At 46.6% G+C, this 27,593-nt stretch overlaps 1 protein-coding gene across 2 annotated transcripts in view; it reads left to right on the forward strand.

Annotated features, from left to right (window-relative positions):
- The first annotated feature begins 4,556 nt into the window (after window positions 1-4,556).
- ONECUT2 (one cut homeobox 2) overlaps window positions 4,557-27,593 on the forward strand; it is a 54,630-nt gene continuing 31,593 nt past the window's right edge. The window contains exon 1 of one of the 2 annotated variants that reach the window (XM_017528791.2): window positions 4,557-6,134. In XM_017528791.2, the coding sequence (XP_017384280.1) occupies window positions 4,907-6,134 (1,228 nt within the window). In that variant the 5' untranslated portion in view covers window positions 4,557-4,906. The remainder of the gene's footprint in view (window positions 6,135-27,593) is intronic. The other variant, XR_001825299.2, reaches the window with a different exon arrangement.

Genomic DNA, 27,593 nt, shown 5'->3' on the forward strand with positions numbered 1-27,593 from the left:
CATCCTCTGCCAGCTCTGCTAACCTGGCGTTTTGAATTTTAACAAGATTAACGGAGAAGAAGGAGACGAAAAAGGGCGCGTTTGGCCTCACCACCCAGAAAACTTCAAACAAACAAACAAAAACTTTCCAAGATCCAACTGCAAATCTGGAAGGTGACAGTGAATTGTGACGGTGAATTGTGACTTGTGACGGTGAATTTCTGATCTGAGAGGCCGAAAAGATTTAGTGAGGCCGGGCTTCAGTTTTACGTAGTTTCTTTCTCCCTAGGCTCAACCAGCCCGAGCTTTCAGACAGAAGAAAATTGAAGCTAATGAAGATCTCAAACACAGCCGCAATTCCGAGGGCCCCTTTTCCGCCACAGGCACCCACCGTCCGTATGTACGTGTAATCACAGAGACTTGCCGTGTCTTCATCACCAGGGGCTCCAAAGAAAGGGAAGAAAATGCTCTGTCGTGAAAAGGAACCTTGTGTTGTCACTACTATTATTTCCGTATGGCGACCTAAGAGTTTCCTTGTCCTCTTAAAATTCCCCCACAATATTGAAACAGCATTTGTTTTCCCATTCTTACAAACGCTTGAGGCCTTTCTGGAAAACCATTACCATTCAATGGCTAGAAAATTGCTCTCCTTCCTTTAAAAAAAANAGGCACAGCAGCAGCTACAACAGACAAAAAAAAAAAAAACTTTCTCCCGCATAATCCTCGCTCTCAGAATGACAAAGAAATGATATTGACTTACCCCCGAACGAAAGAGGTGTTTGATAAGGGGGGGGACTTTTTTTTTTTGAAGATTTCTGTTGGGGAACTGCACAGACAGCTGCAATTCATGGGCGACGCTGATTGCCAGAAACGCTATGGATTGGCATGGGGTCTGCAGCTCACAGATCCCTGATCAATACCCCTACACTCACACGCCAGATGGTTTGGGGAAGGACAAAAATAAAATATTCCAAATCTACCCACCATTATATTTTGTGTGTGTGTGTGTGTTGCTCTGATAAACCTAGCTGTAGCACAAATGTGTTCTACCCTAACACAAAACAGGATGAGATTTTGAGCATTGGGGTAGAAAGGAGCAGTCCTACTCTGCCCTAGATTTGGGTCGTGGTTACTGTTGTATAGTAAAAACAAAGCCATTGGGCCCCTTATGCAGATTGGCTTTACTTGTGGTCTGTTTATCTTTTTCTGTGAATAATTTATAAAGTCTCTCTTTTAATTGAATGTTCACCTCTGTGTGTGTTTCTCTATATTTAAAAACAATTTTAATGTATAAAACACATATGAACACCTTGATAGTAAATATTTTTAGTCTTTTACTCAAGTTCTGAGTTTTATTCTTTTACAGTGCAATAGTCTATAATAGCCTTGTTGTCGAAGTTGCATTTTATTTTCATGCTTCTTTTGACCCATTTCAGTTTCTGATCTTGAAGAAAATTGGACCTGTGAATGTGGTATGCTAAGTGAATATTCAAGTCCTGATATGCTTGGTACAACTGTTTGTCCAGATTCTAATAGCCGTGAACTAGCACTTACCGCACCACATTTCTATACAGCATGTTTGTAAATTAAATGCTGGTGGGGAGTGGGGGAAAAGTGGAGTGTAACTTCAAATTAAAAGAAAATAATTCCAAGTTGCAGAACTTCTGAAGGTTAAAATATGGATGCTAAACAAGGAGCAGTTAGAAAGCAACTTTCTCTTATATTTTCTTAAAGAACTATAAAGAAAGAAACACCAAAAATATTTCAAAGCATACTTGAAAATCGTATTAGTATTGATATTCCAAAAATTGCTTTGAAGTAGAAAATATTGTTCTTTTTTAGAAAGAAAGAGAAAAGGGCATCCAAACCTAATTCAATAAAAATTACAGTGCTCACTAAACAAGCACATCCATTTTCCTTTTAAATGGATTTTGGGTTGAAACATAAAACCTCAAACCACCATTAGAAAAACAATGTGAAAAATCTGCTTTAATCTAGCCCAATGAAATTATACACAAAGAAACCAATACGATTTCATGATTTCCCTGAGATCGCCAATATTGATCGAGGGAAGGCGGAGGGATGGTGGGAGAGAGGGAGGAGGGAGTGAGGAAGGAGGGAGAAAGGAAGGAAGCAAGGCAGCGAGAAAAAGCAACTCACCTTTCTGCTCCCAGGCTCATGGAAATATAATTCCCAAGAGCAGATTTATCTCAGTGTCCTGGCAAATGAGTTTATCATTTTAAAAAATTATTTAAATGGCAATTTATATACCTAGGTTTCTGTATGAAGGAAGTGTCAGCTTAGGGTAGCTGGCTGCTCGTTGAGCCTGAAGTCTGCGTAGCAGTGGAGGCTATCTTAGCACTGGGCATATCAGACCCACTACTTCCTAGTTCTGCTTCTCTCCTGCTGTGTTTCAGTCCCTGTGCACTCATGGACCAAGAGCAGGTTGCACTCTTGTGAACTTCTGTTCAACTCAGTGTTATTTTTCAAACATTAACTGATTAAAATCATCCCAAGTGTCCAGCTGCCATAGATAAGGTAGGGAGTGCAAAGAGAGACAGTAGGATAGAGACAGTGGGGTGAGGAGTAGAGGCAAAACAGAGAAACCAAAACCTCAGTTATTTTACCTGTCTCCTGTTGTGACACTAAAGATGTGAGCAACCTCTTTGCCAGAAAAGTCTGTCTGGCAAACCGGGGGATCTGTCGCTTTCTTACTCAGGCTTTGATAACACAGAGAAGATGCTATTTGAAAGAATAATTGGCAGGGTATTGGCTAGAGCTCAATAAAGTTGATCTATGAATAACATCACTGTACATTCATGTGACAGGGTGGGGGTGGGGGTGTTCCTCTGAAGCTGGGAGAGGAGGGCAGCAGAAAAGGTCATTGAGAGACTAAGAACTGTTTTTCAAATGAATTAAACCTTCCTTTAATTCACCAAGAAGGGACATACAGTATTCTGGGCTGTGCCCTTGTTTTCTTATCAAGTTTTCTCTAACAGCTGGAAGTGGTTGAAGGGGGCTGTCTTAAGGAGACCCCCTGCTCTTCTTTTGACAGCTGATCAAAAGAAAATAGGTCACGCTTCTCAAACTTATGTCCACCCTGTTCTTAATTACTGTCTCTTTAAACAAAGGCAACATCTGCGCAACCTCAGCTAGCTTGAATCTTCGGAGGCAAACAGAGCGCAACCTGCTTTGGAAGAATCTGTTACTTTTAAGGCTTTATGCTGGGGGTTGGCTTCTATGGCTGTCTTCAACCACTACTCCACCCCCACTCGGGCTACAGAAATCTCCAACTCCTCTGTTCCCCAGTTCCACTCCCACCTCCAGACCTGGGGTTGCCAAACAACGGAAATTCTAGGAAGACCTAGGTGCACTTTTTAAAGCCTCGGCTTACGGAGCGTTTGCGGGCCGGCCAGGGCGCTAGTCTTTTCAGAAACAAGGTTTGAATAAGGAGATGTCAGCCTGGGCTCGTTGCCCTCTGCCCACCGCGGTTCCTTTCCCGGGATTCGAGAGAAGCGTGTGTGTGTGTGTGTGTGTGTGTGTAGCGTGTGTTAGGAGTAAGATAGATCCGCGGGTGTGCTTACTGTCTGCCCCCGAGAGAAGCGTGTGTGTGTGTGTGTGTGTGTGTGTAGCGTGTGTTAGGAGTAAGATAGATCCGCGGGTGTGCTTACTGTCTGCCCCCAGGAGAAGTTTGCTCACAAGGAACACCAGCGACCTTCCTCACCCCCACCCCACCAATTCTACACTCTCCTCCTTCTTCCAAGTCGCTGATGGAGAAGCACTTGGTCACCTTGAAACGCCAGCTCGCGGAATTCTAGTTTTGTTTTGCAATCTATCAGGGACCTTCGGAAGCCTCATAACTGAGATGTATGTGCTCGCCGGGGTAATTAAATGATGTTATTGTGTTAACTTTGCATGCATTTCAGCGGCCCACGCCACCCGTGGGCCGCCGACCGGCCGCAGCTCACTGGCGGTGAGGGCGCTACGGTAGCTCTGGCCGCAAAGATTATGCACGCCTCTGCCTCGGGAATTTACCGTGTATTAGAATACATTAGCGAGCGCCTGCATTTTAAAAGGCTAAAACTACTGGCTCCCAGCTAGGGACTCTCGGGAAGTGGCTTGCTAGCGACGAGTGTTTGTCTACACCGGCACACAGCGGAGTCTTTTGCTCCCGGCTTACTCGCCTCCAGGAAAGCTTTGGCGTGAGGCGAAGGCGATTGAAGCAATGCCCCTTCCCCTGGATCGCAGCTGCCCAGGGGGGCACACAGCGCGGCTTCTTTCACCGCATCTCGCTCGCTAACTCGCTCGCACTCCAGCCTCCCTCTCCCCAGCGCCCCCCCTTCCCCTCCCTCCCTCTCCTTGACGTTTGATTCCAGTAGCAAAGGAGGAAAAAAGGCACCGAGCCGTCAGCCAAACGTGAAACGTGCGGCCCCGCCCCCTCCACAGCCATTGGCAGCTGCCCATAGAAGGCCCGCCCCCCGGGGCAGCCGTGGCCTGGGAGTGGCTGCGCAGGGCGCCCGTCGGGCGCGGCCCCGCCCCAGGTCCGGGAGGGTAGGTTGGCTGCCCCGGCGAGCGGCAGAGCCCTTCTGGACAGCTCCCGCTCACCCAAACAGAAGACGTCGGCGCCGGAGCGGGCTTGGACATGGCGAGGCAGCGCGCCGGCCAGAGCAGCGGGGCCAGGTGATCCCTCCCTCCCTCCCCGTCCCCTCCCCTCTCTCACACGCACGCCCCGTCCGCCCCCACCCCGCCCCCACCCCGGGCGAGCCCGCCCGCAGCCCGGGGCGCACACCCGCACGCGCGCTCCCCTCCACGCACTCCCGCACTCCCGCGCCTGCCCCCGCTCCCGCGGCTGAGCCCCGCCACGCGCGCTTGCCCGTCCGCCGGCCGCCCCCGCCGCCCCTGCCGCCCCCGGGCCCCGATGGACTGAATGAAGGCTGCCTACACCGCCTATCGATGCCTCACCAAAGACCTAGAAGGCTGCGCCATGAACCCGGAGCTGACAATGGAAAGTCTGGGCACTTTGCACGGGCCGGCCGGCGGCGGCAGTGGCGGGGGCGGCGGCGGGGGCGGCGGGGGCGGCGGCGGGGGCCCGGGCCATGAGCAGGAGCTGCTGGCCAGCCCCAGCCCCCACCACGCGGGCCGCGGCGCCGCTGGCTCGCTGCGGGGCCCTCCGCCGCCGCCAACGGCGCACCAGGAGCTGGGCACGGCGGCAGCGGCGGCGGCGGCGGCGTCGCGCTCGGCCATGGTCACCAGCATGGCCTCGATCCTGGACGGCGGCGACTACCGGCCCGAGCTCTCCATCCCGCTGCACCACGCCATGAGCATGTCCTGCGACTCGTCCCCGCCTGGCATGGGCATGAGCAACACCTACACCACGCTGACGCCGCTCCAGCCGCTGCCACCTATCTCCACCGTGTCTGACAAGTTCCACCACCCGCACCCGCACCACCACCCGCACCACCACCACCATCACCACCACCAGCGCCTGTCCGGCAACGTCAGCGGCAGCTTCACCCTCATGCGCGACGAGCGCGGGCTGCCGGCCATGAACAACCTCTACAGCCCCTACAAGGAGATGCCCGGCATGAGCCAGAGCCTGTCCCCGCTGGCCGCGACGCCGCTGGGCAACGGGTTAGGCGGCCTCCACAACGCGCAGCAGAGTCTACCCAACTACGGTCCGCCGGGCCACGACAAAATGCTCAGTCCCAACTTCGACGCGCACCACACTGCCATGCTGACCCGCGGTGAGCAACACCTGTCCCGCGGCCTGGGCACCCCGCCTGCGGCCATGATGTCGCACCTCAACGGCCTACACCACCCGGGCCACACTCAGTCCCACGGGCCGGTGCTGGCGCCCAGTCGCGAGCGGCCACCCTCGTCTTCATCGGGCTCGCAGGTGGCTACGTCGGGCCAGCTGGAGGAGATCAACACCAAAGAGGTGGCCCAGCGCATCACCGCGGAGCTGAAGCGCTACAGCATCCCGCAGGCGATCTTCGCGCAGAGGGTGCTGTGCCGGTCTCAGGGGACTCTCTCCGACCTGCTCCGGAATCCAAAACCGTGGAGTAAACTCAAATCTGGCAGGGAGACCTTCCGCAGGATGTGGAAGTGGCTGCAGGAGCCCGAGTTCCAGCGCATGTCCGCCTTACGCCTGGCAGGTAACGCCGGGGCTAGCCAGGGGCCAGGCTGCGGGGGAGAGGGCTTCCGGTGCTTGTGGCCCAGGGCTGCAATCACTTCTCATGATTCTTTCCTTCTCTTTCTCACACACTTCCTCTTTCTTCTCCTTTTAATTTCTTCTTCCATTTCCTCTTTCTCTTCTGCTCTTCCCCTACTTTCCCTTCTCCTTTTTTTTTTCTTCCTTATTCTCTTCTTGTCCCTAAACTTTCATTGACCAATACCCACCCCCCCATTTCATTCGCCCTCCTCTCAATGTGCCAACCTTTGCTGTCTTTCCCATCTTCCCAGGTACGGAGAGGCGGGATGGGGGTGTGCGGTTTCCTCTAGGAGCCCTGTCTTTCCAAGACTCACGGAAACCGGGACCTGCCCTTATTCAAAACCCTGTGCTCTTCAAGTCTTTTTTAGGCAACACATTTCGATTTTCCGGCTGCCTACTCTCCCTGTGCAGAGGCAGTTGAGAGGCTTTGCTTTGCAGAGGGAAAAGAGCACTCTACTCTCCTACCCACCATATAGACAAACTTATTTGGTCATTGGCCGAAGGCACAGCCTTGCCCGCGCGGGAAACCGGTGGCCGGGATACAACAGCGCTCCCGGAGCCCGACTCTGGTCTTGGCGTTGGCGTAGGGACTTTCTGACATGGCTTGACGGGCTCGGGCCCGCTCCAGTGTCGCTACCTACGGCGAGGGGCGGGGTGTAAGGTTGAGACGGTCCTATTCACCGCTTTGGGTGGACAGGGGAGAAAAGACTGAGGTGGAAAGCGCTTTGCCTTGCTCACGCGCCGCCCTTGCCCCGCAGCGTTTGCGGGGATTTGGCAGAATTTGCCGGGGCTCCGGGAGATCCTGGGCACTTGAGGAAAGAGGTACTGAGAAATTAAAAATTCAGATTAGTTAATGCATCCTGGGCGCGGGCTGCAGGATCCACCTTTGCATTAAGCGGGCGCTGATTGTGCGCAAACGGCGGCCAAGGGGAGGGCTGGCTGCCCGCGGGAGGGGACCGGTAGAGGCGCGGGTTACATTGTTCTGGAGCCCGCTCGGCTCTTTGTGCCTCCTCTAGCGGCGGAGCCGCGAGGTACAGCCCTCTATTGTTCTAGGAGCTCAGAAACCTCCTATGTGGGCGGCGAGTGAGAGAGCTAGAGGGAAAGATGCAGTAGGTACTGCGACTGGCATGCAGTTGCGCGCTTTTGTGCGCACGGACCCCGCGCGGTGTGCGTGGTGACTGCGCTGCCCCTAGAAGCCAGCTACAGACCCAGAGGAGAAAAATGTCCAGGCCCCCCACTGGGAAGGACACACTATACCCTACCACATGCCGGGGTGAGCGGCTTCTCGTGGACCGGGTGGAGGGGGGTATCTTTCAGGATTGGCGGGCGATCTAGGGGAACCATTCGTGGTGGTGATTGTTTGCATAGCGTGGATCTTGTGATGCGCGTGGTTCCGAGCTGGCTACGCACAGCTCGCTTCCGGAGCTGCGAGCTCAGGTTTCCACCCCTGATACCCCGGGCTTTCCTCGCACTGCTGAGCCTGGCTTGTGGGGTGCACTCGACTGACGTCCGACAGGACTGGGGAATGTGACTGGCAGCAGGTTCACCCCGGCTTGGGGAGGGGGGCGTTTCCTCTCTGACAGCATTTTCCTTTGCCGGCTGCTGGTGGATTCTCAGTCCGTAATCACCCCTCAGTGTTAATCTAAGAAGGTAAATAAAACCAGCTTTTCCTGAAAAGAACCTCCCCCAAATCAGTAGACTCCAGATACTTTGAGTGCATTTAGAAATCTATGTAATCGTTCTTCTTTAGTTTATTCTTCATCCTCTCCTACAGTTTTCTCTGATTTGCTGTTGGTTCGGGGCAAGAGAAAGCGAGTAGAGAGTAATAATAATAACAGTGAGAAATAAACTGGAGGCTTACTGTTAGTTCTTAACATTGTAGTAACCCTTTGTCACAGATCCTCCCCAAATGCCCTAGGCCCTCTCCGCTGGGTTTTAGCACCCGCCAGCCTCTTGGGCACCGGGAACCAGAAGGAACTTGGCAGCTGGTCTTGGGGGTACAGTTAAAGGCAGGATGACAGCTATTCTACTCTTGCTCATCTCAGAGCGCTGCCGCCCCCTCATGCCGGTCGCGCAAAGAACACAGCTTTTTTAAAACACTGCCTTATGCCCATATACATCTGAAAGTGATGTGCAAAGTAATGCTTCGCCTATTAGCGAGTTTCAGCTTTTACAATGACGCCAAGCATTGCTGAGATGAGAACATGCGGCATCCCCGGGGGTCTTCAGCCCCACCCACGCCCAGAGTGCAAGTCCCCAGGGGCAGATCCGGGAGAGCACTGCCCACGCCGCTAGATTTTCTGCAGAGGAGAGCTGAGGCCGCCTTCGTGGGAGACACAATGCCTCCTCCAGAGAGTAGGAAAGGCCTGCTGAGGAACCCCGCTTTGCTCGAGCATTCAAATGTGTGTCTGTTTTATTACCTTGGGTTGAAAAGGGACAAGAGCTTTAGCCTTTTTATCTGGCCATTTTATCAGCAACTACAAGTGTGTTGAGTGGTTATTATTACATAGGAGGCTTTTCAGTTTGAGGTCAGTAGATCAGTCTCTTCAGACACTGACGCAGAAGCTGAGACTGGTAAGTAGGTATTATGTGCTCGGAGCGCTAGGGGACAGGAGCAAATGGAGAAGAAAAGCGGAGGCTTTCTCCGCCCGGAGTATCGATCGGAATCCCCTGCCGGGACGCCTGGGGGGGGCCCTCACCGTAGGCCCCCGGAGGTTTAACAAGCCCAGCAGCTCCGCAGGCGGCTCTGCTGGACTCCCAGATTTGTGCCGTTCCAACCCCCCCACCCCCCACCACCTCTCTCTCTTTCTCTCTCTCTTCCTCTCTCTTCCTCCCTCTCTCCTTCATAGATTATAGGTTCTCTTTCTCTTTCATTTTGGCCCCGCCCCCGGTCATGCCAAAGAGCCAAGCAGGCTGGGGTTTAGGGGGTTGAGAATGAAGAGGTCTGATTTGGCCAGCGCCGGCAAAGCTCACCCTTAGGCGAGGTACTGCCCGTCGCAACAGAGGCGGGTCCTTCCTTCCCAACCTGCCGGTGTAGTCACAGCCAAGGGTGACACTTGAAAGGGAAAGGGAGAAAACTTCGGAGAAACTCAGATTGCCCCAACGTTAGATTTCAGACGAATTGACTCCAAATGCACGGATTCATTCGGAAAGGGCGGCTAGGCGGCAAGTGGTTGCTACCCTGCCCGGTCGGACCTCCGCAGATGTTCCCCAAGACCAGCCCTCGCAGGGCGGTTTTTATCAACCTGACAAGAGGCGACCAGGACAAATTCCCGCAGGTTCGAGCGCACACTCTCCGGCGTTGGGCCCCAGAGACCCCTAAACCAAGCACAAACACAAGCAAGAAGGGAATGAGAGAACCCAGGCTAGAACTTGAACAGGGGTCCCACAGAGGAAAAACGAGGCCTCCGTGGCAGGCGTGGTTTCTTCCAATGCCCAAAAATCGAATGGAGCGCCCAGCTGGATTCCCTGCGGAGGTTTCCGCCTCTAGTGAGCCGGGATCCCCCAGCGGCCTGCCCCCCACACACCCCCCAATAGAGGTCCGTACTCCGACACTCGGCCCACTCCTGGCAGCAAGCCTCTAGCGGCTAGTCTGAAGCCAGTTCTGTTCAGGCGGCTGAGGGCCCTTAGCCAACCCACCATGATGTCGCCTGGGCCACCTGAAGCCCGCAGTGGGGGGACACAGCCCTGGCAGTGTGCAGCGGCTCTTGCTAGGGGCACCACGTGCGTACTTGTCTCCCGCTGCGCCGGGGACGTTCCTGGATGACACAGACCGAAGAAAGCGGAACCCCTTTGCACAGTCTCTCGCCACCTCCCAACCTCCCACCTCCTCTCTAGCTGCTCGGTCTCCGGGTTCAGCCCACGTCTCCTGGCGGTTTAGTTAGAGATCCGAGCTGGAGAGGCTGAACACCACCCGCGCCAGTACAGAACAGACGATATGTTCGCTTGCTGGCTGCCTGGATGAATAATTGAAAAGTTCGCCTCAGTCTCTGCTTCATCAAGTCCCGGGTGCCGGGAGAACACCTTCCCAACACGCAGCAGGCTGGGTGGGAGCGGCAGAGGAGGCGGGACCGGAGGGAGGAGAGTGAACCTGAGCAGGAGTTGCAGCCCAGGCAGCCAGGCGCCCTCGTCGCGAGAGGCTGGGCATTTATTTTTATTCCAGGCTTTCCACTGTGTGGTTATGTCACTTTCTCAAACAAATGTGTATATGGAGGGAGATCGATGCTGATAATGTTTAGAAGATTAAAAGAGCATTAATGCTGGCAACAATAACGTAAACGTGTGGACCCAGATTTCATTGATCTGGAACTTGATCCGGCGGGCTTCCAGTAAGCCCAACGGCACGCTCTTCCCAGAAGAGCGCTCGCCAGCGACCCGGCCCCGCGAGCTTTCCAGCCGTGCTGCTTTGCCAGCTCCTAGCACGTTCTCGCGTCTGACCGCAGCTCCTCCCCTGCGTGCCCCCAGCCACTTCCCTGAGGTTTTCTCCTCTCGCGGGGCTCCCCGCCCTCTCCTCCTATTCCTGCAGGCACACACCGCTACTTGCACTTTCTGTGGTCCCTCTGGGTGGCTAGGTCCGCTTAGCCAATTCGCAGACCGGTGCCTAGCTCTCCAGTGCTTGGCTATTGCCATTGAACCCTCGTGACTAAGCCCAAGTTTGAAAATGACGTGGCTAAAGCTGCCTGCTAACGGCGGAGCTTAATTAGCTGCAGATCCCCTCCCATCCTCATCGGTTCTCGTACTAAAAAGTCTCATGCGCAGACTTTTTACGCAGATGAATTTGTTGGACAGTTAAACGTGGTCCTAGCAACAAAATCCTGAGCTTCATCCCTCCGAATAGCAGGCTCTGCACTGGGCTAGTGGAGTCTACCAGGGAGAAGAATCTTGTGTCCTACCTTGGCTGGGACAGGAAAAAAGGGAAGCAGAGTGGGGAACTCCTGCTCCACCCCTTTCCACCCCCTGGACCTCCTCAGCAGAGGCCTGGGTCACGGGCCCATCGCGGGTAAAAGAAAGAACTCTAAAGCTCTTCCTTCTGCTTGTGGGGGATACCACCACACCCTGCCAACCACTTCCCTGGCCAAATGGTGGCTTGTTTTTCCAGAAGGACCACTAAGGTGAATTTTATGGAAAAAAATAAAAGGAGCAGGGATTGAAGTGGGGGTGGGATGAGAACTAATTGTTCTGTTTTTGGTTTTTTGTGTGTTTTTTTTTTTTTGAAATTATTAATCCCTCCTATCGTGGAAGGCTGAGCTTTTCCAAGAGGGTCTCTCAATCTGTAGGGAAAGCAGTGTTTTCCTTCCTTCTCCAAGAACAGTAATTAATAAGAGGAAGGAAAGGAGCGATGGGAAAGCAAATCGTGCATTGTTCTGCCTTGAGTGGAGGCACAGGGTAGGCTGGTGTTTCCTCCTCATCTGCCCACCAGTGTTTTTCCTTAAAGAAGGGAGCTTTGGAATGCCACCTTGGTTCCTAGTCAGAAAGTGCCCTACTGGCCCCTTTCAAACTACAGTAAGATAGTTGGGTAATCAGAGGTGTAAAGTGAGGTGAGTAGGTGGTTTCCCTTTGGTATAGCAGACAACTGGCTCCCTCCCCACAGTCCTCCTAGGCTCTGGGAGGAATGAGTGGGCCTTGAGAGAGTAGAATCATAGACTCTCTCCCACTCCCATCTTAGAATTCCAAGATTGGGCAGGATTCCTGGTGAATGGCAAAGGATAAACTAATTACCCAGATTCTCTGTGTCTCTACAAAGCACCAGAAGCTGCTTCACTCTCCTCTTGAGCCGGGTCTACCCTGAGGCAACAGCACCCTGGTCCAGTTTTACCATCCCAAGTGCCAGACTTCAGCCCTGTGTGAAGAAGAGCCAGCCTCTCCTACTGTCTTCAAACCAAGGCTTCATTTTAGGGTTACCCCTTGATGTGGGAGACAGCCTCCCCACTAGGTTTTCTGGCATTTAGACACCCTCCCCACCAGGTTTTCTGGCCTTTAGACACCCTCTTCTTTTAAAGGAAGACCAGAGGAACAGGACTGAAGAACCCTCAGGAAGAAAGTCCTGGGCTCCACACTCTACGGCTGTGGCTGCAGTTAGCAGAAACTGTCTTCATAAAAGTGAAGGGTGGAGGGGGATCCCTGGAGGAAGGAAAACCTCAAGGGAGAAGCAGAGAGATTTAGTTTCTGGGCTCTTGCCAAAGGAAGGGAAATTAGGAGGGAATAAATAGAAATAATTGCCTGGATAAAGGGCCCTGGGGAGGAGGGTGAAGTTGGAGGCACCCTGAGCCTTAAACTTCATCTAGACTCCCTGTGCTGACTTGCGACCCTTTTAGGAACTTTTGTTTTTCCTGACTTAGGAAAAGTTACTTCCTCCAGGGAGTTAACTATTTTTGGAGGGAAGAGTCTATGATGAAGAAGCCCTTGGGTGATTTATGCTGTCAGGTACAGAGCTTGATCAGATTAACTCACCCTGTGGGGCCTTGTCATCCCATCTTATCACCCAAGCTTTTTCCCTAACCAACCTCAGCGCCTTTGGGGGAAAGGCTTTTTGATTTCCCAGTCTCATTCAAGGTAATAACTGAAAATGTGCACAGGTTTTTGTAGGGGCAGGTGGGGAAGAGGCAGGGAAGTGGATTGGGTGACCCAGGCGCATCTAATGCCTGACGCGGTGCAGATGGGCAAGACTTGGAGGCAGGCTGTGGACTGTGCAGATAGAGATAGCCTTACTTCAGGAGAAGGATTCCTAGAAGCTATGGACATTTATTATGAAAAACTGTCCCACACAAATTGTCCCAGAGGGCAGGGAGGCTCTGCATTCCACCTTGGCGCCTCTTTCACCATTTGAGGATCCATTTCTCTTCTGTGGAAAGCAGACTTTGTTTGGGTTGGAAGCACACCTCCAACATAATTTAATCAGCATTGGACTTTGGCTCTTGTAATCAAATATACATATACTTTCTCCTTCAGGAAGAAAAATAATTTCTCTGTAACTGGTATTGACTTGAAGTCGTGTAATCTCTGGAAAGCATCACATTTTTAAAGGAAAAGGTAAAATTAAGGGGAAAAGAACCCACAGTGTTAGTGGTTTGCCTTGTTATTACTAAGAAGAACCAGTTACCACTTAAGAAAGGGCAGAAGAAGCATTCCTAGAGCACAAATACTAGTGCTGCTCCAATTGTAGATATTTCATTTACAGTTTTCTCTGTGCAGCTAGCCTCGTAGATCACTATGGATAGGAAAGTAGGTTGACTGACTTACCAAATTCTAGAATGTGGGCTTTATTGCTTATGTTGCATTGACATCCTTGAAGGAACCTGTTGATGGCTCATTTTTCTGCCCTATTTGGAGAGGCCAAAGGCAGCAGCAACTCTTTCAGTTCCAGCATGATCTGGATGGGTAGCAAGCCCCTCCTTTTAAAGGTGATTGGCAGCCATTGCCAGCTTGCTCCCCACTCCACCCCAGGGCCCCTGGGCAGGAAGCTCTGCCCTAGCGTGTCCCCTTGGAGCAAACTTGGAGTCCCCACCCCCCAGGGTGAGGTTCTGGGCTTTGCCCAAGTTGAGTCTGTTAGGGAATCTGTTGTAAACACAGATCCATTGATTTGCATTTGTCAGAGAGTAAAGTTAAACCAGTGAAAAGAGAAGCCCTTACCCTTTTATGCAGGGCCAGGGAAACCTTTCATATTGATCCTATTGATCCAACCTTTCCCTTTAAGGAAACCACATAGTTAAAGACCCTCATTCAATAGATTTACCCTTCGTGCTTGTGATATTCCTTTAAGTGTTCTCATCTAGGATAGCTGGGCATTAAGCTCACACTCCAAACCAAACAGAAATGAAAAGGCAGGAGTGGGAAGAGAGGGGGGTAAAGAGGCAGAATTGTGGGAAGTGAAATTAAATCAAACTGAAATGTATAATGACCCAGTTGGGGATGTTTTCTCATTCTTCTAAAATGACATGCAGGGATAAAGACAAAATAGAAGCATTTGGTATCTTTTTTTTTTTTTTTGACCAAAGAAAGTCTGTTTATATTCCTAGAGTAAAAATGTCTCAGGAACATCATTTTCTACGTAAAATTATTTCCAAACCACTAGTTTGCTTCATTTAAGCTAGTTCACTTAAAAGCAGTGATGTTTCCACAATTATTTTGGTTCATTTGTAGCAAATCAGAAAAAGAATTGTCCCCAGAAATGCAATATTTTGGACTGTGTATATGAGCATAAACACCAAAGTCACTTAAAAAGAGAGAGGGTTTGGAGTTTTGTGTTCTGCTGAAAGTGGGAAGCAGGGGGTAGAACTTTGGTTGTGGAGCAGAGTAGATGGGATAGGAATTGCCAGGTATTGCTCAGTATCCCTCTTACTTGCAGATTTGAAAATGAAAGTCTCCTTTGCCTCCAGAACCATTGGCACAATCCATTTCATTTCTTCCCTGACCCTTTTTTTGCTCTCTAAATAACATCCATTTCTGATTTTTTTTTCAACGTGGTACATAAGCTATCCTAATTGGCTATCTCTTGGGTTGTTTTTGGACATTCATGTTTGTTTTATGTGATTGAAAAATATTAATGATTCCGTAGGTGAGCTAATGTATTTATCTGCTGAGCAAGTTCAAAGGGCAGAGTTCAGCTATGGTTCAGGTTAATTGAACAGGAAGCAGTGAGCTCTCCAGGGTGTGTTGAACAAGGGATCAGTCCCTTAAAACATCACACTCAGCAAACACACAATTTCACTGTCTTCATCCTAGAGTCTGATGTAAGAGGCTCAGATCAACTTGGATCACTTGTTTAAAAAACTAAAGCAAAGCGTAGTAACTGCAGCAAAACCCTGGAGTCCCCCTCGGGGAAGAAGAGTTTTCTCATTGGCTAATTGCTTTATTGGTAGCACTGACCTGCAGAGCAGCTGCAGGAGCCTGGATGAAGGCTTAGGCCTCAGAATAATGTGCTCCATTAGGACAGGGCAAAGCATTTTTTGTTTACTCAATTGGAGCTCCCTGCAAAGTGCCATTAACCCTGGCCCAACTGCTTGTGTGCTGCAAAAGCCAAAGGTCACGCCAGTCAGTCTGTAGGCTCAGCAGCTCTGCCCTGGAAGGAAGGGTGGGGACGCATCCTGCTGGCACTGCCCTCCCAGGGGCTTGAGCCAGCCCTCTGGGCCCTTTCCAGGGTTTTGACTAAAGCAAGCAGTTGCACAACTTGTTTACATTTCCCGACTGCTGTATCATGTTTTGATGATTAAACAGTTTTGATCTGAGCACCATCAATCACACATACACACAAAATGCCCCCACTGCCCCTCTATTTTCTATTTATGTTCCCTTCATTACTATGCATTACAGTAAACAGAATTGTGCAAATGGCGCTTTTAGCAGGACTATAGTTCGGATAAGTGCTTGGATCAGGCGGAAGACAGATTTCCAAACTTGGCTGGGGGGCTGTTTGGCAGAAGGAAGGTTTGAATTGGAGCGGGAGCACAGTCAGGGCTTCCACCGCCGGCAGGTGAACTAGAGTGCCACCTGCCGGGAGTCTTCTAACTGCACTAAGCCCTGCACCTCCCACAAGGTCCAAGCCCCTTCCTTCACTTTGTTCCTAGTATCTGTGTCCCCATTCCCCACCCTCCAGATCACCACCCATACAAACATTATCTTCCTAGGAATAGCTTAAAGCGCTTTTTTCCTGGTCCTTTGAAATGCTAACCTCTGCCTCTTCTAATTCATTGCCAAGAAATCAACAGTTCTGCTGTCATATGTGAGGTGATTTGCCCATCCTGCACATTGAGGCAATAGTCTCCTGCTTAGTTAGACTGTGCTTGGGGGAGGAGAAGCAAAGAAATCAAAAAATAGCTGTAGGAGGGAAAAGGAATTGTTATGTGTGGAAGAAAAATGGCTCAGTTGATTGTGCCAGTGAGGGCTGTGCCAACTGTAAGGTGCTCTGCAAAGGTAAAATATTGTACAAAGGAGAGAGGATGGGAGAGAATTAGCATCTACAGGGAGGACATGGAGAAAGAAATATGCCAAATCAGCAAACTTCCCAAGGGCTTTGTGAAATCCCCTGGAAGATATAAAGTGAACCAGCCGTTTTGCAATTGCAAAGAAGTGAGCCAGTGAGCTAAACTTGGAGCTAGCCTGTGGAGCTGGCAGCTCTGTTGGGGGAGCAGCTGTTTCCAGACTTGCTTCACATGGACCCCTGCCTGGAGTCCCTGGTAGCAGAGCGCCTGTGGGTGGGTTGCTGCCTCCGGGCTCGGCACGAGCTTCAGCACCACGAACAGCGCCATGGAGGACCGCTGTCTGAGCGAGTCTCCACCTCAGCCTACACAAGGGAGATGGACCCTCTTCCGAGGTTAAATCCAGGAAAGAGGTTGACCAGTGACTCCAGCTCTGTGGGACTCAGCGCCCCAGTGCAGGGCCTCATATTTTCCTCTGGAGCCCTGTGGCTTTTCGGTTCTCTGTGTGAAATCAGCGATAATACTGTAAAGGGAAGAGGAGGCGGTGTCTGGGTGAGAAGACAAAAGATGCTGAAAGACTCTTTCCTTCTGAAGAGGAAGCGCATTACCTCCGCTGTGGGGCGGGGGGTTGAACTATTTTTCTCCATGTTGCTGCCTTCTGCAGGCATGATTGCCACACTTAACAGGATATTTTAGATTTAGGATTTCCTTTCAAGCAGTACTGTCTGCCTGCCCCACGCCCCACCCCCAGGTATACACAAATGTATGCTTTGTTTCCCCAGTTGCATGCTCCTGATTTTGGAAAGCATGACTTTCATTACATTAAACACTATTCTCATATTATATCAGCAGTAATGTCACAGGGAGAGCCAAACTGTGGAGCATCACCACCTTCAATAAATCTAAAAACTGGACTTGATTTCTTGAGAGCCTAGTGATGAGGCACTTTTTAAGAAAAACCTTGCCACTGTTCTGCCCCTGACACCCTACAAAGGGCCAGAGATGTTGATTGACTTCCTCCAAGCAGCCATATGGCACCGGCCAGGGTGAGAGCTGACAGTAGGCACTGACTCCTGACTCTGGCCTTTTTCAATCAGTTGCTCTGCTTTATTTCTGTTTTTATTCCAGAGAAAAAAGGCAGATGGGTCCTTTTGGTTGATGATTGAGCATAACTCATATTTCTTTGGGTTTTGAGTAAAATGGCCTTGACTTCCCAAAGCTAATTCAAATATAAAATTTTTGCTTTATTTCAAAGAACTTTAGTTCAGACCTAATTTATTGCTAAAGTGGTTCTCAGGGAGGAGGAGCATTGGAACAGAGAAGTATGTCTCCTTTAAAAGTCAAGGGTATGATAAGTGAGATTGTTTTTCCCTGTGTCAATTTAAGATCCAAGTGGCTCTTGTGTAAAAGGAGGGAAAATCCAGGCTAAAACAAAACAAACCTGGTAGAACATTCAAATTTGATGTTGAAAAAAAAATTCTGTGTGTCCAGATACCCCAAATTTTGTTCTAAAAATGAGCAGGAACAGGTCTAAAAATGGATGTTAAACACACGTGGTAAGCAGTTACTAAAGAAGCTTCTTACAGCTGTGGTCTTTGAATTTGCGGACATACCCTTCTCAGGAGTTGTTGGGTGATACTCTCAAAACCTTTTCCAGTAAAACACGGATTTGGCAACAGTAAGTGTAGCCTTTTTGGCCTACTTTTTTTGCATCACTGCATCTTATTAAAATGAGGCATTACATTCTATAAGGACTTGTATTGAATGCATTTCCTTTGTAGTGAACCCAGTATGCTCTTAAAAAGATATTTTGACAGAACCGTCACATAAACGAGACCTTTTCTATTATCTGTTTTGACTCCAAATACTGAAAAATGTGTGGATAAGATAAATTGATGGTCTTCTGAGTTAGTGCCATAGATGCCCAAATCTAAAAGTTGTAGAGGAAAAATTCTTCTTGAATGCAGTTGCCTCCTAATGTATACTAGAGTTCATTTCAGTTCATGTTCAGGGGACAAGAGTGAATTCTTTATTCACTTTGAATAACTAACCCTTTTTGTCCTTTCTTTCATTCTTCTGAAGAGGAAGAGATGGACTTCCTGTTGAAGACCAAATCCTTCTCAGGATCCCATTCTTCCCATACATATAAATGTCCCTGCCTTTGTGAAGTATTCTCTGTCCTCCTAAATTGGGCTTTCCTCCCTCCCTTTGCATTTAGAACACAGATAGGTATCATGTGCTGACTTGTCAGTGTCAGCCCATTAGGCTAAGATCCAGAAGAGGAGGTTGGGTACAGCATACAGAAGGCAGCCAATAAATATCTGTGAATAAGTTAACAAATATGTTTCTTTTATATGACACTATTTCTACCCATTGTATTTCCCTAAATTATTGTAGACAGCATCTGAAAAAGAATCATCAGCCCCTGCACATCATTTAGGAGAAGAATTTCACAATGTCAAGTTCTCATCAATGTCATTTTCCTCCCAAATTACAATGTTGTAACCATGTATTAATTCTAAAGGGAATCTCAAAGTAGGGTTGAGTCTTATCCAGATCTTCAGATTATCACTAGTGGAGCAAGAGATGTGAAATGATCATTGCTAGACTCTAGACTAGGGACCCATTTTGCCAGTTGGCTCTAGTACCCCAAGGTAACCCACCCCAGTCAGGAAGTTATCCTCACTGTTCTGCTCAGATGTTGTCCTCACTGTCCTATCCATGTCTTTGCACATGCTGTTCCTTCTACCTGGAATTTCTTATCTCATCCATCCCTCTCCAGGTGCTATTATTCCTAGTTACCTCCAACCCTCCTTCTCCAAAGTCTTTCCAGCTAACTTTGGCCCATTCCTTTCTCTTTCTTCCTGAACTTGATTTGCAATCATTGCAAAGGACAGAATAGCCTGTTGACTCTGGTCTTACACTGCTCTCTGGTTCTTTTCTGTGTCTCCCTTTCTTCCCCATGGCTCTGGAGGGGAGATAACATATCTTTGGGTTTCCCATGGCTGCTGATTCACAGCTGAAACCATACCAGGCATTCTTTTTTGAGTAAGTCATCTGATGACCTCCTACCTATCTTTATAGAAGACCCTAATTTCAGTCACTCAGTGGCAGAATAGACTGGGTATGTTTACTTACATCAGTCATTCTTTTTAGCTTCTTCTCTTTAAAAAGATGTATTCTTTTCTTATTTTATTTTATTTTATTTTTTTAGCCAGAGCCTCACTTTGTCACCGAGGCTGGAGTGCAGTGGTGTGATCTCAGCTTACCGCAACATCCATCTCCAGGGTTCAATTGATTCTCCTGCCTCAGCCCCCCAACTAGCTGAGATTAGAGTCACCAGCCACTATGCCTGGCTAATTTTTGTATTTTTAGTAGAAATGGGGTTTTACCATGTTGGCCAGGCTGGTCTCAACTCCTGACCTCAAGTGATCCCCGCAACTTGGTCTCCCAAAGTGCTGGGATTACAGTTGTGAGCCACTGCGCCCAATCTAAAAAGAGGTATTCTTTTCTATAAATGTTTTGGTCATTGACAGAAATATTGGCTTACATAACTTAAAATGGATTTCTATGTTAATCTGAAATGAGTCATAAGCTTAATATAGAGAAAACAGGGCTTGTGGAATCTTGGCTAATAGTAAAGGTTGTTCTGCTTCATACAAAGTGGAAAATTTTACCCACCTCAGAGCAGTTGTGCCAGCAATCATATAAGCAGATCAGAGGGACTACTTTCCTATTTTAAGTCATTTTAATTATCAGTAAACTAAACTTGCATTTAAATGGCCATTACCTGAGATACTATAAGTGGTTAGATTGTTAATAACTTAAAGTTACCTGTAAAGAAAAAAGCCAGAGGTTAATATTTTTATGTTTATTCTTTTCCTTAGTTGAATATATTGCTGCCTACACTGTACTGAACTAAGTAGTTAAGTGGGAGAAAACATGAACGACCCTTGTCCTCTTTGATTTTACTGTACATTTAAGATTTGAATGGATAAATCCTCACTTACCTTTACAATATCCCTATGGAATTGAGTGAGAACAGAGTTTATTATTATCTCAACTTCAGTAGGAAACTGAAACTAAGATCATTTATTTGCTATACATTTTACATGTAAACTGTATATTGCCTTGTGATATTTCATCTTTTTTTACAGTTATGTTTTGACATTCATATCACATGAGTAACAAATTTGAAGACAAAGCATTTATGAACAGAATTTAGTGTTAAAATGAAAACATTCCAGACTTATTTTCTGTTGCCTTTAATTGAATGCATTGCTGTGCTGCATGATAACTAGGTAAGCAATCGACATGAATGACTGTCATTTTTGTGCCTTGCATAGCCAAACCAAGTTTCTTCTGACATTGAGGCAGAGACAGGCAGGGTTGGGCTGAGCAGGATGCAGCTCTGAGACTTCCCGGAAGGGCCTTAGACTCCCAATAAGTGAGTCAGAGGCCACTCTGTTGTCTGACTAGGGCACCATAGCCTAGACATGGCTAGCACCAAAGGCTGTATACTTCCTTCTTCAGCCTCCTTTTCTGCCCTCGTTCTGAAGGAAACAGGTGGGCCCAGAAGGAATCCATATTGCTAGCCCCACTCCTCCCTAACCAGTTCTCCATCTAGAGCTTTAGATTCAGGCTTGCATAGGCAGATTCTGGAAAGTCCATTAAAAGGGCAGGGTGTGAAGTAAATAGGTGATTGGGTTGAGGGGAAAGGGAGGAAAATTCACAGCAGAGATAAGTGGGCTTTTCTGATTGGGTAAGCTACAGGAACTCAAGAATCCAAGTATTCCACCCTTGGAAAGCAAGAGGTGAAAGCAAGTTGGTTCCATTGGTGAAAGCAAGTCACTTGGCCGAGCCCAGAAACAGGGTGGAAAGGCTCTACAAAGTTACATGGCAGGAAGCATCGGCACAGAAAAGACAGGGTTGAGAAATCAGAGGGTTTTTTGTTTTGCTTTGTTTTGTTTTGTTTTTTGCACTCTACCTCATGCCACATATTTTCACTCATTTATTATTGGAAGATACCACTGCTGCGGTGATATACAGACATCAGGATGTCCAATAGTGTAGGACTAATTTTGGCAACAGACAGAAGATAAGTGTGGGGGTATTTCACATTCACAAGTAACAAACCTATGCCCACCTTGACAGGAACCATGCCTCTTTGTACTGTGACTGTTTGTGACATTCTTGATCTTCTCGGCTAGATCATAGCAAGCAGGGACCATGAGCTTTGTTCTGCTGCATCTTCCCTTTAGCCCCACCACAGTGACTAACACATAGTTTGCACTTAGTAAATATGCAAGGCTAAATGATTCCCAGCATCCCACTGCTCTAGTGTCCCAGTAGGAGATCCCTTCAAGCCCCACCACGTGATTGCATATAGCTCAACCTGCATCTTATCTTATCTTATCTTATCTTATCTTATCTTATCTTATCTTATCTTATCTTATCTTATCTTGTCAAGACAGAGTCTTGCTCTGTTACCCAGGCTGGAATGCAGTGGTGCAATCTTGGCTCATTGCAACCTTCATCTCCCAGGTTCAAGCAATTCTCTGCCTCAGCTTCCCAAATAACGGGGATTATAGGTGCCTACCACTACTTCCAGCTAATTTTTGTATTTTTATTGGAGATGGGGTTTTGCCATGTTGGCCAGACTGGTCTCACACTCCTGACCTTAGGTGATCCAACCACCTCGACCTCCCAAAGTACTGGGATTACAGGCGTGAGCCACCACAGCTAGCTTCAACCTGTATTTTTAAATAAGGTTTCACTTTAAACGTTTAAATTTTGTTCTACTACAATAATTATCATATTCCAGAGGAACAAAGGTCCAAGTCTGTTGCCTACAGAAGTTGAGGCATCCAATTCAGATCTCAGCTATTCTGTGTCAAGAAAATCTAAACAAGGCGAACACTGCTTAGTGTTTACCAATGAGTATAGAAGCACATTGCAAGTGATATCAAAAAGATCAAAAGATTTGCCCCTTTGTGACTTTAAGGATGTCTAAGTTTTTTTAACCTTAGATTCTACATCTGCAGCATGCTTTTTGTTTTTAATCATAAGCAATATTAAAAAATACTTGACAGTTTTATCTTGATTCTTAATGTGGGTGTTAAGGGATGCCATTCATTAGTGAGTTTGCCCCAGATCATGTGATCTGGTGCACAGAGGGCTACTTCAGCTGATTTATATGGATCTCAGTTGCTGTAATTTGTGCATATGTAACTCAGAGAGGTGAGCAAATTGATTTCCAAGCCCCAATTCTTAAGATACTGTACTCACATAGATATCTGAGCTGCTCTGACTATTTTGTCTGAAAAGGAAAACATTTTAAGCCTTTGGAAGCAATTTTGATGGACATGTCATTGTGTTTTATATTACTCACATAATTAAATTTCCTTCACGTTGAAGTTTGTTTAAAATTAAAGTGAGAAATATTTCTGAGTTCCATTGGGCAGATAACTTTGTTTAGCTAGATTTGTCCTGCATACATATGAAACGGCATCCTATGAATCGATACTCAGTGCTCGCAGTTCCCCTGAATGTGAAGAAATGGCACCCTTAGTAGGCAGTTGTAGTCTCCTGTAATTCATAACAAGCTCTCCCTAGTTATTGAACGTGTTTACCCTGTAATTCCAGAAAGTCCTTGTGTTTTTCTGCCTATGGTTTGGCAAGCTGATTTATTCAGATGCTGAGCATTGTGAACTAAATTCATAACTTCTTTCATGCATTAGGTGGAATCATAGGACTCTTATTTACAGACTCCCAGTCCAGCTCAAGGTGGCTAGCTTTTTTTGGGGCATACCGAAGTCTTATTTGCATGGCCAAAGGGGTGGAATTCCAACTTGGGTTTGAAAGCAAATAGGGTAAATTGTCAGAAGATGTATTCCCATATGCATCTTTGGAAACAAGACATAGGAACAATTCCTTATTTTTCAACTCCACCCACTCTGCTACTGAGGACAGAAGAACAAGCCCTCTTCATCTTTTATCCTGCCTGTCCTTGAAACACCTATTCCATTAAATTCTATGGCAAGAGATCCTATGGTGTTCAAGCTGTAATTGAATAATTGGCATTCCATAAATGCTGCTTTAATATTTTTTTTAAAAAAAATTGTTCCAAAGAACTGCTTTTTGTTGCATTGCTAATGAGCCTTTGAACATTTTTGAATTCGTTAGAACCTTCAAGGTCTGCCAAGGTCATTAAGGTTCCTTGTTTATGGCTTTGCCTCAAATAACAGTAGGTACGTTGTAAGGTTATCGTGAGCCTTAAGTAAGTTAATGCATATAGATGCTTAGAACCACTGGTAAATGGTAAATACTTGCTAAAGTAGCTGCCATTATTATTGATTGATTAATATTTTGTAGCTTCTCCATACATCAGCAGGAAATTTGGCCTGAGTCACCAACATTCTCATAGCTTTTATGTATTAAGAATATTGCTTGGCATTTTCAATGACAGCATGAGTCCAGCAGATCCAGTTTGCATCTGACCCACCATTTACTAGCTCTGTGATGTCAGGTAGGGGTCTAATCTTGAAAAGCCTCAGTTCCCTTCTCTGTGGGAGGAGGACAAGGTAGGTCCCGACATTATCTGGTTAGTGTACAGATTAAATGAGATGCCATAAGGATATATGGCACCTGGTACATTGCCTCCTGTCTCCTCAGTTCTAGTTACACATGGGCACATCTGTACTTTAACATAATTTTTGTGTCATTTTCTCAGGTGAGATTTAGGATGAGCAAGATTCCCAGACTCTACGCTCATCACTGGGCATGCTCTTTGCAAACTGGCCAACCATGCAGCCGGACTGTTTACTCCCCACCCCCAGTGTCCTTTCAAGACCCCCTTAATAATTATGGACATTTTGCTGGGCTCATGCTTAGAACCCAGAAGTTGACTGTGCACACAGTAGCTTCTGACTGAATCCCTACAGGATTACATTGGAATAGAGTCCATTTTGCAAGTCTGGTATGTATTGAGCAGACATCCTATATTTGATGGAAGTTCACATATAAAAATTGCAGCTGAGCCAACAAGGGTCAACTCATCTGTCTCTGTAATGATCACACGTTTGAGGGGCCTTATCAGAAAGTTATTTTTATAGACAAACAGGTGGTCATGAGATTAAACATGCTAAGGAGAATGGCTTCCTCTTTACCCTCTTTTCTGTGTATGATATGTCTCGGCCCCGCTTCTTTATCTTGTTCCTCACATCTCTTTACTTAGATTCTGACTTGACTGCCTGGAGAGTTCCTGTTTTGATTCACACCATTATCTTATTCCCAAATGAGGACCCTTAACAAGAAAAGAGAAAAGAGAGAAAATCTATAGACATCCCAATGTTGCTTTTTCTGAAGTAGCAACTTTATTTGATAATATTTTGAAGCCGTGAGCCACTGAATTCTCAATATAAAAGTTTATTTAAACAGTCTCTAGTATCCTTTCCTGACCCCAAATTACTTTCAAGCATTAATTGTCCTAGTGGTTTCATGGCCACATTATTTCATATTCATTAGTGTTTTCATGAAAAATTATAACACTAATTAGAGTGGCTTCCAGTTAATTCACTTGGTGATTCATTACTCTCTCCTTCTTGGTGTTCTGCATGTGGTCATCCTGGAGAAAGCATCCAAGGGTAATTGCAGCTCTGTTCCCTGAGTGATTGCCTAATGCCATTAGTTCTGATCCACAGGAGCATCTCGAGCAGCTCTGAAGGGGTCTAGTTACAGCTGCACCCTCATCCTGCCCTTTGGATGCAGGGAGAAAGGGAAGCCTGCAGTGAGGACTGGTCTTCTAGAGGGGTCTAGGGAAGCAGAGGGGAGGGTCGTCTTAAAGAAAAGGAAGTAGGGGCAGGGGAGGGAGTTCAGGGATTTGAACATCACTTTAACATCTTCTGGAACCCGGGGTAAGGACAGAATAGAGTAAAATCTGCCCTGAGAACTTGCACATAGAGTAATGAAGGTGGAGTCTCTTCAGTTTCATCAGACGTGTGGCCAGACACTGAGCTGGAATTTGGAAACCTGGTTCCCTCTCAGAGCTCTGACATCCAGTTCTTCCAATTGAAAGTTTATTTGACCTCATTCCCATTAGGATGGTTGCTATCCAAACAAAATGAAAACAGAAACTGACAAATGTTTGTGAGGATGTGGAGAAATTGGAACCTTGTGTGCTGTTGGTGGGACTGTCAGATGGTGTAGCCACTACGGAAATAGTATGGCAGTTCCTCAGAAATTTTAAAGCGTGAATTACTGCATGACCCAGAAATACTTCTTCTGAGTATATACTTCAAAAGAACTGAAAGCAGGGTCTCAAAAAGATATTGGTACACCCATGTTCATTGCAGTGTTATTCACAGAAGCCAAAAGGTGAAAGGAACCCAACAGTTCATCAGCAGACAAATGGATAAACAAAATATGGAGTTTTTATACAGTGGAATATTATTTAGCCTTAAAAAGGAGGGAAAATCTGACACATACTACAATGTGAATGAGTCTTCAGGATACTATGCTAAGTAAAATAAGCCAATAACCAAAAGACAAATACTATATAATTTCACTTATATGCAGTGTCTAGAATTGTCAAACTCATAGAAACAGAAAGTACAATGGTGCTTGCCAGGTGCCTGGGACAGGGAAATGGAGAGTTATTTAATGGGTATAGAGTTTTAGTTCTGCAAAATATAAAAGTTCTGGAGATTGTACAACAATTTGAATATACTTAAAACTATGGAGCTATAACCTTAAATGTAATGAAGATGGTAAATTTTGTTATGTATATTTTACCACAATTTCAAAGAAAGATTATTTATATTGCTTGCTCAATTTTTAAAAAAAAAATAAAAATAGAAAAAAAGCTGAGTGCAGTGACATGTACCTGCAATCCTAGCTACTGGGGAAGCTGAGGTAGGAGGATTGCTTGAGCCTGAGTTGAGGACTGTAGTGCACCATGCCCATCAATTGTCCACACTAAGTTCAGCATCAATATGGTGACTTCCTGGGAGTGGGATACCACCAGATTGGTGAAGAATACAACAACCTATGCTGGAAACAGAGCAGCTCAAAACTCTTATATTGCTCAGTAGTGGAATACTGCCTTGAATAGCCACTGTACTCTAGCCTGAACAACTGAGCAAGACCCCATCTCTTAAAAACATTTTTTATAAAAGTTCTGCCACATTAATGTTTTGCTTTTGTTAAAATTATTTTTAATTATTTAAGCAATGCATTAAAACATTCTACTTATAAAAATCAAAACATTAATGATCAGAATGAAGTCCTCTTTGCCCATCTCCTTTAATACCAGTCTTCTTCATTACTTCCCAGCAGTACCATTCTTCTGCCTACAAAGAGTGGGTCTGCAAATCTAGGTACTTCCAGTCCCTTTATTTACCAGCATATGTACTCATATAAATTATATAGAAATAGATAGGTAGAAAGATAGATGGATAGATATCATAGTTTGTGCATTTTTTTTTCACAAAAGTGGCATCACATTGTATGCATCATTCCAAAGCTCCCTTCTTTCATTCCATAGTATGCCTACCCAGCTTGTACATATAATTGAGGTTCTCCCAACCCAAATTTGTTGTGGCGTGTCCCATGGCATGGGTATTTTCATTTATTTAGCCATTTCTGTATTGATGGACAATTAGGCCATCAATACAGAACGTTTATCATTTTTAGTTGTTTTCGTTATTTGCTAAGCAATCATGAGTGAACATCCTTGTACATTCCTCCCTGTGTACCTGTGGGAGTGCTTCCTAGGGTAAACACTGAGAAGCAAAGTGAGAGGCCATAGAGATGCACATACTATAATTTTGATAGACACTACCAAACTGTCTTCCAAATTGGCTCCCCATCAGCAATGGAGGAGAGAGCTCCTATTTCCCCCACACTTGCCACAAGTTAATATATTAGCCACTTTGCTTTTTTGGCATCATTGCTGGATTTAAAAATAGCATTTTGTGATTGTTTTATTTTGTTATATTTTTATGATTTCTAGTGAGCCTTGATATATTCATATACTTGCTGGTCATATATATATTTCCTTTACTGAGAATGTCTTGTTCATATCCTTTTGGTGGGGGATTGTTTTTTATATATTCTGGATGCAAATCTTTTGCTTTATAAATTGCAAATATGGTCTCAGTTCTCCAGTTAAAAGGCATAAAGTGATTGAATGGATAAAGAAACAAAACCCATCTATATGTTGCCTTCAGGAAACCTACTTCACCCATGAAGACACACATTGACTGAAAGTGAAGGAGTAGAAAAAAATCTTTCATGCAATTGAAAACCAAAGAAGAGTGGGAGTAGCTATACTTATATCAGATAAAATAGACTACAAATCAAAGACTGTAAACAAAGACAAGGAAGGTCGCTACATAATGAGAAAAGGGTCAATACAACAAGAGGATATGACAATTATAAATATCTATGCACCCAACACTAGAGCTCCCAGGTATATAAAGCAAACATTA

This window comes from Cebus imitator, unplaced genomic scaffold, assembly GCF_001604975.1.
Source record: "Cebus imitator isolate Cc_AM_T3 unplaced genomic scaffold, Cebus_imitator-1.0 Scaffold55, whole genome shotgun sequence".
Lineage (NCBI taxonomy): Eukaryota > Metazoa > Chordata > Mammalia > Primates > Cebidae > Cebus > Cebus imitator.